The sequence below is a fragment of the Hyla sarda genome, chromosome 1 (assembly GCF_029499605.1).
Source record: "Hyla sarda isolate aHylSar1 chromosome 1, aHylSar1.hap1, whole genome shotgun sequence".
In the NCBI taxonomy this organism is placed as follows: Eukaryota; Metazoa; Chordata; class Amphibia; order Anura; family Hylidae; genus Hyla; species Hyla sarda.
In genome coordinates, this window is record NC_079189.1 from 213,904,181 (window position 1) to 213,918,053 (window position 13,873).

The 13,873-nt window shown below is 44.0% G+C and overlaps 1 protein-coding gene across 3 annotated transcripts in view; it reads left to right on the plus strand.

Annotated features, from left to right (window-relative positions):
• LOC130363096 (probable E3 ubiquitin-protein ligase HERC6) overlaps positions 1-13,873 on the plus strand; it is a 155,279-nt gene that overhangs the window by 19,478 nt on the left and 121,928 nt on the right. For 2 of the 3 annotated variants that reach the window (XM_056568460.1, XM_056568469.1), the window contains exon 2: positions 11,965-12,020. In XM_056568460.1, coding sequence (XP_056424435.1) covers positions 11,965-12,020 — 56 coding nt within the window. The remainder of the gene's footprint in view (positions 1-11,964; positions 12,021-13,873) is intronic. The other variant, XM_056568477.1, reaches the window with a different exon arrangement.

Genomic DNA, 13,873 nt, shown 5'->3' on the forward strand with positions numbered 1-13,873 from the left:
GAAAAGTGTTTTTTTAGAATGTTTACTCTAGGGCTGCAAATCGATTATTTTTATCAATTAGTTGTCGATTATTTCAGCCCTACATACCTGTCTCCGAGCCGTGGTCTGGTTCACCTATGTTCTGGTGCCAGGCGGAGCTTCATGACGTCATCCATGTTGCTTCACTGCGAGCACACACTCAGAGACAGTTATATAGAGTTGAAACAACTAATTGATTAATTAACAACTAATCGATAAAAATAATTGTTATCACAGCTTGAAGAAAAGGTAAGGCAGCGACACTCACCACTGTGGGACCCCAAGAATAAAGAGTTGTCACGAGTGCCACTGTCTAACCTTTTCTTCAAACTATGATATTTGTTATATTTGCTAGTGGTCCTCTCCACCCGTTCACCTGTGAATGCCGTTTAATGTATAGATAATGGTTGGATAGCCTGATCGAGGTGCCAGCTACTCTTTTCTTTATACAGTTGTTTGCTAACAATAATTGTTAGTTGCAGCCCTAGTTTAGCCTAAGAATCACACACCTTTTTATTTAGTCCCTCCAATTTATCTGCTAGAAGTACACATGAAACACAAATTTTATACTGAAATATGGAAACCTTGATGCCACAGTGTCTGTTATATACTACACCTCCATCAGCTCCTGGTGACTTCAGTATCAATTCATCTAATGTTCCTTCTATACGTAAAACAGTGCAACATATAGATGTACTTAACCCATCCTTACTGTGACATCTATTAACTTCCTTTCCTCTTGTAATTCAATTTTCTGTCCTGCTAAAAGAAAACCAGAATCTTGTTGCTGTATCCAGCCATTCATATTAATGACTTATAGAGATTTGGATGATAAACTGTAATGCTTAATCTGAGTAACTGAGTAAATGTACACGCACACACACACACAAATATATATATATATATATATATATATATATATATATATACAACCCCTAGCAGGGCATCAATGAAGTCAAATGAGCATATAGCCCGTGAGTTATTGTATAGAAGATTGAGCAAAACGTATGTGTAATTATTATGGATTCTAATGATTTTTAGCACACAAAGGGGGAGATTTATCAAAACCTGTGCAAGGGAAAAGTTGCCCATAGCAACCAATCAGATTGCTTCTTTCATTTTTCAGAGGCCTTGCTAAAAATGAAAGAAACAAGGGGATTGGTTGCTATGGGCAACTGGGCAACTTTTCCTCTGGACAGGTTTTGATAAATCTCCCCCAAAGACCTTATTATTCTTTGTATCACAATATTTTTTTTCTTATTTCTTAGGCATAATGCTTATATTGTTACATGTTGCATATTTATGTATAGAATTCTAAGGTAAACAGTTATATAACTGTGGTAGTTTTTTTTTTGGGGGGAAATCCCAATTTTATAAATCTTTATTAAACAACAACAAAAATAAGTGTTTTCAGATAGAGTCTAAATCAGGAAAATGAACAATATTTGCATTATATTAAATGCATGTTGTCTATAGTAACTCAGCATTTGATGAGTACCAATTAGGGATCAACCGATTATCGGTTTGGCCGATATTATTGGCCGATAATCACGATTTTGGGAATTATTGGTATCGGCAATTACCTTGCCAATAATGCCCCGCCCCCCGCACTGCCCCTCCCCGACCCGCCGCACCGTGTCGCACCCCCCACCGCACCGCCCCGGCCCCATTGCCTCCCCCATCCCCGGTTTTATAATTACCTGTTCCCGGGCCCGGGGTCCATGCTACTTCTGGCTCGTGCTGCGTCCTGCGTTACACTGTGCGCATTGACGAGTGATGTGACGCGACGTGACGTCACCGTCAGTGTGCACAGTGACAGCTCAGGAGGACGCCACCGGAGCCAGATGTAGAGCGGACCCCGGGCCCCGGGAACAGGTAATTATAAAACCGGGGATGGGGGAGGCAATGGGGTCGGGGCGGTGCGGTGGGGGGGTGCGACGCGGTGTGGTGGGGCGGTAGGGGGCGCGGAGCAGTGCGGCGGTGGGGGGAGCGGTACGACGTGGGGGGGGGGGCAGTGTGGGGTGGCGGTGATAGGACTCAGGACCCCCGGACAGGCAAGGGGATATAAGCGGGTGGCGGTCTATGGCACCGCAAAAGCTGCTGCAGTTCATTGATTTAAAGCACCCGCTTTAAATCAATGATCTGCAGCGGTGTCGCGGGGGGATAAATAGCCGATAACTTATACTGGAATATCGGTATAAGTTATCGGTTATCGGCCCTAATCTCCACCGATTATCGGTATCAGCCCTAAAAAAACAGTATCGGTCGATCCCTAGTACCAATCAATGAATTTAGGGCCACACACTCTATGGGGGACATTTATCTTTGTTGGTATGCAGTGAACTTTTTTGACTCTGTTTCTACTGGTTTATATTTTGCGCTGTTGTTCAAAATGTATCATACTTGCGCACTGCGGATGATAAGCTTTGGTCAAACTTAGAAAACTCCATGCGGTACCTGAAAGTAGTCGATCAAATGACACATTTCTGTGTGTCCTCATTGTTGGTGTAAAGTTACGCAAAATGATGCTTTGAATTTTTTTTTTTTAAATAATACACATCATAATTCGGTATCCACTGCAAATACAGTGGGGATCAAAAGTTTGGGCACCCCAGGTAAAAATTTGTATTATTGTGCCAAGGAAAGAAGGAAAAATCTCCAAAAGGCATCAAATTACAGATTAGACATTCTTATAATATGTCAACAAAAGTTAGATTTTATTTCCATCATTTACACTTTCAAACTAACAGAAAACACAAAAAAGGCGTCTGCTAAAGTTTGAGCACCCTGCAGAGTTAATTCCTGTACTGCCCCCTATCACAGCTTGTAAACGCTTTTTGTAGCCAGCCAAGAGTCTTTCAAGTCTTTCTGTCGATCACGGGGACAGAGCGTTGTGACGTCCCGGCTCCGCCCCTGTGTGACATCACGCTACGCCCCTTCAATGCAAGCCTATGGGAGGGATGTGACAGCTGTCACACCCCCTCCCATAGGCTTGCATTGAGGGGGCTGAGCGTGACGTCACTATGCTTCGTCCCCGTGATTGACAGTAATTAGACCCGGAGCGAACACGCTCCGCGGACTGATTTTAACGGGGTGCGGCGTGCAAGATCACTGGGGTCCCCAGCGGCGGGACCCCCCGCGATCAGGCATCTTATCCCCTATCCTTTGGATAGGGGATAAGATGTCTAAGCGCCGGAGTACCCCTCTAATGATTGACCATCAAAACAACAGACTGTTTTTACTTATCTTCACCTCTGTTCCTGCACTGATGCCTCATTCTGTTTGTGGTTGGCGCTACGGTGAAACAGGAGCAGCAGATGTCAGTTGACCATTGCAGCCAACCAGCAGCCTCTGCGATGATGCTCCATATTCGGGCCGAGGCTGCTCATTTGATCCGACAGTTATGTCACACTGAAAACTTCTGCTGCTGAACAATGGAGCGCAGACCAAAATCATCCTCCTTAAGGGTAGGGTCACATGTAATGGATCTGCAGCATATTGGATGACAACAGCTGGAGGCACACTATGGGTCGGGTCACCGTCGGCTCCGCAGCGTAAAATACGCTGCAGATGCATTACGTGTGATCCTACTCTAAGGTAACAGGGTCTGTCATGTGAGCATATGCTTAGGACAAAGGCAGAGAAATGGGAAAAGCTGGCACGGCTTGACCCAAATAAAACAGTTCCATACAGTATACTGGCAGGTAAGGTGCTGGTGTATCAAACTGCAAACCCCAAACGTTCATCCCGTGTCGGGTACTCAATCCTCCAAGACAAAGTCTATACAGAAAATAAATGTGCAGAGATATAGGAGGCACTCACACGGGGTAACGTCAAAAATTTCTTGGCTTTATTTAGACATACAGGAGCAAAAGCGGACACGTGTGGATTCAGTCCACCAAGTGCAGGTCACATAAAAAAGGGTATATCATATACTTAGTGGTTGTTCCTTGATCTGCTGGATTTATGGATGGATCTTTCCTGTTTTCTTGCACACGGTGACTCCGGATGTGAGTTAACGGTTTTCTGGGTATACCAACAACGAAATAATGCCCCAAGAGGAGGGGAGGGAACCATTACACTAAACAACAAGTGTGCCCATAAGGCACTGGAATCCTCATAACTTTTATTTATTCATTTATAAATTAACCAAGGGAGGAATATTAAAACCACAACTAATTCCACTGGATGTAATCCACTATCCTTTCCAATATTGTACACAACTGTTCTATTCAGAACTAGTTAGGAAAAGGATGTTCAGTACTAAACTAGTGCTGATTAAAGGATTTTTATGCCGACATTGGAGGCAGTTGCACCAGCCGTGTGCACTGCCTCTCACTTAACTTCTTATATGCCAGTGGATATTAGTGCAATTAAAACTGTGTATCTGCTATGTTTTGCCACTAAGTGTGGCTTTCTCAAGGATGGCAGCTAGCAGAATGAATGCTAGATGTGTCAGCTCCGGATTTTAAGCCCTCTGAGTCTGACATCATGACCAATCGGCTCATGCGTGTCGCATGCGATACCTGTCACGCCAATAGGGATCCTGTATACCTGTAAACACAACACCTTTACATACGTGATGGCCGTCCTGCTCCAATCGGCTATTCCAGAGGGGTTACCTGGGGCCTGACCAGGCTCCACTCCCGGACCACGTCCGTGATCGCGCGCCACCGGCCAATCCACAAACGAGCGGATAGCAGGTCATTTCCTTCATTCCTTATCAGGTGAATTGCGCATGTCGCTGGACTTTGAAATCATCCTACATTGAGATGTACATTGCGCATGACAAGGCTGTTAGAGTATTTCTCATGTCATTCCTGCATTTGTCACAGAGCTTTATGCAGTCATACATAATGATCACGTGAGCTGACACGTAGCATTCAGTCTGCTAGCTGCCATCCTTGAGAAAGCCACACTTAGTGGCGAAACATGTAGGATTTTAACAGATACACGGTTTTAATTGAACTAATATCCACTGGCATATAAGAAGTTAAGTGAGAGGCAGTGCACACTGCAGGTGCAACTGCCTCCAATGTCAGCATAAAAAGCCTTTAGGGTACGTTCCCACACGGCGTATTTTGCTGCGTATTTGCTGCGTATTTGGTGCTGCGTATTTTCCTACCCATTGACTTCAACAGAGAAAATAAAATACGCAGCAGCAAATACGCAGCAAATACGCCGTGTGGGAATGTACCCTTAATCAGCACTAGTTTAGTACTGAACATCCTTTTCCTAACTAGTTCTGAATAGAACAGTTGTGTACAATATTGGAAAGGATAGTGGATTACATCCAGTGGAATTAATTGTGGTTTTAATATTCCTCCCTTGGTTAATTTATAAATGAATGAATAAAGGTTACGTTTTATAAGAGTAGGGATTATGAGGATTCCAGTTCCTTATGGGCACACTTATTGTTTAGTGTAACGGTTTTCTGGGGTCTCACTAGTTGTGCAGTTGTTATCCCTCCAGTTCCAGCAGACCTGGCAAGCTTTTCTTGATTTTTCCTATGTTTCCCCATTGTACTTATGTTTCTTTGTATGCCCTGATGTGACCAATTGCTATATTATCCTGTCTCATTTGTAGCCAGGTGTAGTCTGTCTGTTGCTGCTCCTTTTAACTGTTTTTGACACAATATCCAATAAAGATTATTTTATTGTTTACATAATTTATTGGGTCTGGGTGTGATTTGTTAGGCTGCCATTTACAAATCTAACTGGTACCAGTTGATTTGAAAACATTTATTTTCCACTGGAGTACCCCTTTAATTTTTTTACTGGCTCCTAGATTCCAAAATGTATTCAAGCCCTGCACCAGGGACACTTGGTTCCAAGTGTATTTATCTTGCTTAACCCCTTAAGGACTGAGGCCGTTTTCATCTTAAGGACTGAGCCCTTTTTCGCAATTCTGACTACCGTATCTTTAAGCGTTAATAACTCTAAAACGCTTTTACCGAATATTCTGATTCTGAGATAGTTTTTTTTCGGGACATATTCTACTTTATTTTGGTGGTAAATTTTCGGCGTTACTTGCATCCTTTCTTGGTGAAAAATCCCCAAATTTCATGAAAATTTTGCATTTTTCTAACTTGAAGCTCTCTACTTGTAAGGAAAATGGATATTCCAAATACATTAAATTTTTATTCACAAATACAATATATCCATTTTATGTTGGCATCATAAAATGGACATATTTTTACTTTTTGAAAAAATTAGAGGGCTTCAAAGTAGAGCAGCAATTTTCAAACATTTCATGAAAATTGCTAAATCTGAAGGGACAGATGTTACAGAACTACAACTCCCAGCATGCCTGGGCAGTCTATGCATGCTGAGAGTTGTAGTTTGGCAACATCTGGAGGGCTACCGTTTGGGTACCTCTGTAACAGTGGTCACCAAACTGTGACCCTCCAGATGTTGCAAAACTACAACTCCCAGCATGCCCAGACAGCCTTTGGCTGTCTGGGCATGCTGGGAGTTGCAGTCCGGCCTTCCTAGCGGTTCCCACAGTAAAGATCACATTACTTTCACTTTCATTTCTCCTCCCGACCGACGATTCCCTACCTGAGATCTCCGCTGGATGTCTGCGATGATCGCCGGGCCCCACGAATCTTCTACTCTGGTACAGGACTCCATCTTCTACTCCCGTTCTGCACGACATCCAGGGGTGGGCAGAATGGGGGGTTTCCATGGCAACCCCCTGTCCTGCGCTGCCATTGGTCAGAACTCAGTTCTGACTAATCGCAGGGGATAGGAGGAGATCGCAGCACTGCGACCTCACTCCTATCCCTTTAGGCTGATCGGGGCTGTCACTGACAACTCCGATCATCCCTATTTTCTGGGCGATCGGGTCACCAGAGATCCGATCAGCCCAGAATTGGAGAAAATCGCATGTCTGAATTGACATGCGATTTTCTCCGATCGCCGACATGGTCTCAGGAACCCCCTGAGCGATGTGCCGGGGTGCCTGCTGAATGATTTCAGCAGGAATCCCGATCCGGTCCCCAACCGGCTAGCGGCGGGGACCGGAATTCCCAAGGGCATATCCATACGCCCTGCGTCCTTAAGGACTCGGGATGCAGGGCATATGGATACGCCCTGCGTCCTTAACAGGTTAAAGTATGACCATCAACATAGGTAAAGTTTAGCTGGTTTACGTTTAGCAGTTTGGAGGGATAAAGACTCCCAACAGACTCCTTTTAAATATATGGCTTATAGAATAAGAGACACATAAGGATTTTCACCCTTGATACTAAACTTGCACCTAACATCAATGACTTGCTGTGTTTCTATCCCCTAAAACTTTGTCATTGCTGGTAAGTTTTTTTGGTTTCTTTTTAAGAAAAAAAACATGTATGTACTTGAGTAATAAAATCATGTATTTGCTTAGATATTATCTGACCTTAGCAATTTCCTTCTCTTTGAGAATGTGCTCAATTCTATTCACCCTAGGGCGCAGTGTACTTGGGAGTAAATAGTTTCTGGTAATGTATATATTAACTTGAATAAGCTGACAAGGAGCAAGGCAAAACTCTCTCTAGTATTTTTCCATAAAATTGCAGGAGCCAGGCAGTCATGACTTACCTAGATTAGTGTTGAAAGTGGGATCAATGAGGGTAAATTAAGGGAGGAGACTGAACTAAAAGGAACATGTGTGATGGCTTGCTCTTGCAGACAGGGGCGGTTGCAGTAAAGAGGCACGGAAACAGGACTTTTCAACTCAAAGTTCAGTGTTTTATTCACACTTGGCAAACAGTCTTTAAGTGCAGAACAAAGGAAAAGTAACAAAAGTCCACCTGTATTTGTTTGTTCACGCCTGAGTCCATGCCATGCGGCATCAAGCAAGTCTTTTCCAAGCCTCCAGGCTGTCTGCTGACCAGCTTCCAAACTCTCAGGGAAGAGCTCCACACTCCGCTCTCTCTGGCAGTGTGAGCTGCAACTAACAAATCCCCCTCAGCTAATGAAGCAGGCTGCCTTTAAGGCCAACAAAAGGCAGCCTGGATTGTGGGGAATGGCCCCCACCCTACATTGACCATTCCCAGTAAGAGCCATCCCGGATTGGCCTTCCAGCCATACTACGGCCACAGTGTCAGTCTGCATCGCAGTACAGACACTGGATAAATATTGTCTCTTACTTCACCAAGGCCAGGAGCCTTGGTGACACATATCTCCCATCAACCACCATGCCCTTCACTTTCTCACACATGATATAGCAGTTAAAACTTTTTATCTATTATTGAAGGTAATGTTTTTAGAAAAAACATGGATGTACTTGAGTAATAAAAGATCATATCACCCATATCATGTAGTTTTTATTATTGTTCTAGTGTAATCATTTCGGGGTTTGATCTATGACTATTGTCAAGTGTTAAAATATTAGTGCTTAACTGTTTCTTATTCTATTCCTAAACCTGTAAGGCCAGGTTCACGCTACAGAATTTCTGAACAGAATTCCATCTCTTAAATTCCACTCAGAAATTCCAGTGCAGCAATGGCAATGGAATTCGCTGCACAGTGCACACTAGGGAATTTTAGTAGCGGATATTCTGTAGCTGAAATTCTGCCACCAGAGGAATGGACTTGTCCATTCTTAAGGCAGAATCCACTCCACAGACATTGCAATTTATGAATCAGGTGGCGTTGGGTGCACTAGGAGGCACCGGATGAAACTTTTCCGTTTGGAGTATCGTAAGTGTGAACCTGGCCTAAGTATAAGGCCGGTTGACTCTTAAGAAGCTCAGGAGGGAAAAGCAAACAATCGGACTCTGCTGTACTAGTATTTCCGAGCGGAATTTCAAAACTTTTGAAGTGTGAATCCAAACGTAAGGACACACTTAGTGGTGTAATTGTAATTTTCCTTTTTTTTTTTTTAAGATGACCCGGCAAGAAGGTATATCATTGCCTTAACAGTGACATGGAGCTTGTATATTCATGCATAGGGTGGGAGGGTGAATTTAAATCATTGACATGGGGCCCAGCTTAGGGTGGGTTCACACTACGTTTTCTCCCATACGGGAGCGCATACGGCAGGGGGGAGCTAAAACCTCGCGCTCCCGTATGTCACCGTATGCGCTCCCGTATGTCATTCATTTCAATGAGCCGGCCGGAGTGAAACGTTCGGTCCGGTCGGCTAATTTTTGCGCCGTATGCGCTTTTACAACCGGACCTAAAACTGGTCAACCGCGGTTTTAGGTCCGGTTATAAAAGCGCATACGGCGCAAAAATGAGCCGACCGGACCGAACGTTTCACTCCGGCCGGCTCATTGAAATGAATGACATACGGGAGCGCATACGGTGACATACGGGAGCGCGAGGTTTTAGCTCTCCCCTGCCGTATGTGCTCCCGTATGGGAGAAAACGTAGTGTGAACCCAGCCTTAGTCTGGCTACAACCCTGTATTATGCATATAGATTTATGCATTTAAAGCGTTTGAACAGAATATATTCAGCATCTACTTCATGAATTTTAATTTATTCCAGCAAAGACATGGGGGCAGGGGGGGGGGGGGCACGGAGCGAACTTCTCTTTTGCATTGAGGGGACGTGCCGAGACATCACGAGCGGGGTGTGGCCGTGACATCACAAGCCTCTGGCACTGCTCCCAACTCTCTATATGAATGCCGGGTGCAGCAGGGAGATCAAGGGGGTCCCCAGGGGCGGGACCCCTGCGATCAGACATCTTATCTCCTATCCTTTGGATAGGGGATAAGATGTCTAGGGGCAGAGTACCCCTTTTAAGCTTGACAAAGACTATACATGTAAAGGGTCAAAACATTGCTATTGTACTATGTCTTTGCTTGAATACATTCTTATTCATGAAGTAGATGCTGGACATATTTCATTTAAACATTTGGGAGTCTTCTGGGATTTTGTTCACCTGGTCAGTCTGTGCATTTAACATGGCGTAGTAAAACTTTGCAATCTCGTTGGAACTCTTTTCATTGAATGTCTAGCAGACATGTCAAAAATTTTAATTGGCATTGCTAAAAATAGGTGGGTGAAGTGAGATTTACTCCCTTACCCGGAACACAGTCTACCACATTGCAGGTAATGGGCTCCATAGGTATAACAGAGCCCGTCTCCTGCAATGAGTGCTGAACCAGCCCCACAGTTCACTGCTATATCTACTAGTTGGTGGTGATCTCCCCCCCTCGACTGATGAAAACATTTGACATGTCTGCATGACATGTGAGAAGTTTTTTATTTTATTTTTTTACAATAGTAACGCTTTAAAATATAATACCAATAATAAAAGAACATAATTCAATTACACTTGCATAATATAGGCAATTCCTCCATTACTAAATCATCTACACTTAACTCTAGCTCTGACAGATGTAATATGAGGTAAGTTACATGTAAAGGTCATTGGTCAAATCTCACATTCTGTAGCTGATGCAATACTACAGGGGATGACAACAGCCCTTGTTCAAGGCTATGGCCTGACTGCTCTATATAGTGACAGCTAGACTTGCTACTACATGTCTGGGAAAACTATCAGCAGCTGCACACAAGATAGGCGATCGATTTACTGACTGAAATGATAATATTATTGACTTAAGTGTTATTTGGCTACAACTCTCCCTGCCTGACCTACATGCTATAATCCAGATACCATCACCTTTATTCTCTAAATTGTGTGGATTTTAAGTCTGTTTTTTTATTTTAATTAAATGACAGTTCAATAAAATAATCTACTTTTTAATGAATTATCTTGCAAATTATTACACATGATGTAATATTTTGTTAAGTTTAGTGTTAGTATTCTATAAAATCTCTCTTTTATAAATCTGGTTTCCTTTTATAAATCTGGATGTAGTAAAAAGAGACCTTTGAGAAAAAGAAAACCCCAGCCTTTTGTAAATACTTTTATAAAATTTTTATTGTTAAAGTGTTCTTGTCGGGGCGGCACCTGGTGGCATGACGTGAGACCGCGGCGCTCTGACTCATTCTCCCCTGACCTCCGACTGATGCTGCCTGCCCGTATGATGCATCCCACAGCATCCAGGCTTAAGCTACCCCCGATCTGGATTATTTGATGCCCCCCTGCCCCAGCTCCCTTACCTGGCTGGGGCAGGCGCTCACCGTGGTTTTCAGTCCAGGGGGAGAGACGATGAGTGGCCGCGGGCTGGTGCCCTTTTCGGGGTAATTGGCAGAAGGACCCTGGGAGTGTGGGGGTGAAGCAGGTCAGATGGAGTGGTTCCTGCCCCCTCCCAGGTCCGGGAGGCCGGGCTGACAGACCCAACATGCGACGTTTGAGACGCAGTGAGCACGCTGGAACTATAGAAAATTCCTCCACGGTTGAGCAAGAGGGACACGTGGCTGAGCTTGGACGCCTCCGGAGGTCCAGAGCTGGTGCCGGCGCCATGGCAGCCGTCCCTCATCTCCTAATCAAATGAAAACACTGGACCGTGAGTACAGAAATTGCCATTATGGACATGTGCGGGGGGACTGTGTATTGCCGAAGTCGGGGGTTTCAGTAAAGTGTACAGAACCAAACAAGAATGAACTGAATGATAATGTATGCTAGGTAAACCACAGCAACAAACCATGGCTAGCCTGCACCATAGTTCACACTGAGATAAAATATATGGGTTGGATTATTACTATATGGACCTATGCCAATGGAGAGAGCGAGAAAAGAAAAGAATGTAAACTGTAATGGATACCCTGAATTGTACATGCATTCTGTCTCCTGCTGGGACATTAAAATGTATAGGTGGTGGAGGGGAGGGAAGGTATAGTGGGGAGAGGGAGGAAGAGGTGGGGAGATATACCGCTCTGGTTGACATAGCTGTCCTGTTGCAAAAGTTGGGGGGGGGGGGGAACCTTTAAAAAGAATCTTTCTAATTTCTGCCCTTTTTTTGTTGTTTTCCCCCCCCCTATTTTTATTTTTCTTTCTTTCCCTCTCTTTCTTTCTTCTTCTTTCTTTTCCCCTATGCAATCTATAGCAGCGTAGATGGGAGAGATATCTGCATTGAGTTCCAGAACCACTATCTCCTGATAAGTGAGTCATTTCTCTGTTCAACACATATATTTTAATAAACTAAAGACATTTCTGATTTTACTCCAATCCTTTTGTTCGCCTTGAATTACAGGCCCCATATATTTGGGGTGAGAGAGGACCTTGTTGGAGATCAAATGCAAATAAGTTTTATGTGTAGAAAAATATTGCCCGGACCTTCCAAGGTATTGTGATTTGATAAAATAGATAATAGATAATTGGGTCGTACTCCAATAATAATTCAATGGTTATTTATTTAAAATGTATAGTGCATTACTCCTCACAGGGCCCTTGTGAGAAAAAACACATATATTAAATGTACAAGATCCTAAAATGTAAAAATATAAAATATCACTGGCATATAAGATAGCTCTATGTAGACAAATTCATATAACGTCTTTGCAGTATTGTGAAGATGCAGTATAAATGTCCTTTTGTGTGGCAACTATAAATCAAAGTGGATACTCTGTTACCGGTCCTGGATGATGTGGCTCTGTCAGCTCCCGTGCCTAGATATCACAGTCAGCGGTCTTAGATGGTGCTGTGGCTTTAACTCTCAAGATCCAGATGTTATGCGGTGATGGTCGTCCCAGGCTGGTGGCACTGGCAGGCGCCGATGATAGAATCGCCGGGAGACCGTGCGCTGGCAAGCGCCGATGGTGGATTTGTCAGGAGACCAAGCGCTGGCAGGCGCTGATGGTATCGATCTCCTCACCGCTGGACTTGGAAGCCGGAGACTACACGCTGGGTAGATGGAACTTGCCTCGTGTAGGTGGCGTGTGACGTCAGCTTGAGCCGGAGCTGGCCAGGTAAAATCAGGAGCGGACACTAGTCTAGATCGACTAATGCGTAGGAGATCCACAATGTGATGAGTTTGCTCCGTGAGCAATAGCTTAAGTTCATAAAGAGCATAAATGCCAGTGAACAAGATTAATGTACAGGACTAGACGCGTTTCAGGGTTCTCAGATACGACCCTTTCCTCAGTAGTCAACTACTGAGGAAAGGGTCGTATCTGAGAACCCTGAAACGCGTCTAGTCCTGTACATTAATCTTGTTCACTGGCATTTATGCTCTTTATGAACTTAAGCTATTGCTCACGGAGCAAATTCATCACATTGTGGATCTCCTACGCATTAGTCGATCTAGACTAGTGTCCGGTCCTGATTTTACCTGGCCAGCTCCGGCTCAAGCTGACGTCACACGCCACCTACACGAGGTAAGTTCCATCTACCCAGCGTGTAGTCTCCGGCTTCCAAGTCCAGCGGTGAGGAGATCGATACCATCAGCGCCTGCCAGCGCTTGGTCTCCTGACAAATCCACCATCGGCGCTTGCCAGCGCACGGTCTCCCGGCGATTCTATCATCGGCGCCTGCCAGTGCCACCAGCCTGGGACGACCATCACCGCATAACATCTGGATCTTGAGAGTTAAAGCCACAGCACCATCTAAGACCGCTGACTGTTATCTAGGCACGGGAGCTGACAGAGCCACATCATCCAGGACCGGTAACAGAGTATCCACTTTGATTTATAGTTGCCACACAAAAGGACATTTATACTGCATCTTCACAATACTGCAAAGACGTTATATGAATTTGTCTACATAGAGCTATCTTATATGCCAGTGATATTTTATATTTTTACATTTTAGGATCTTGTACATTTAATATATGTGTTTTTTCTCACAAGGGCCCTGTGAGCAGTAATGCACTATACATTTTAAATAAATAACCATTGAATTATTATTGGAGTACGACCCAATTATCTATTATCTATTTTATCAAATCACACTACCTTGGAAGGTCCGGGCAATATTTTTCTACACATATTTCGTTATTTTTTGCAGCTGTGGTATAG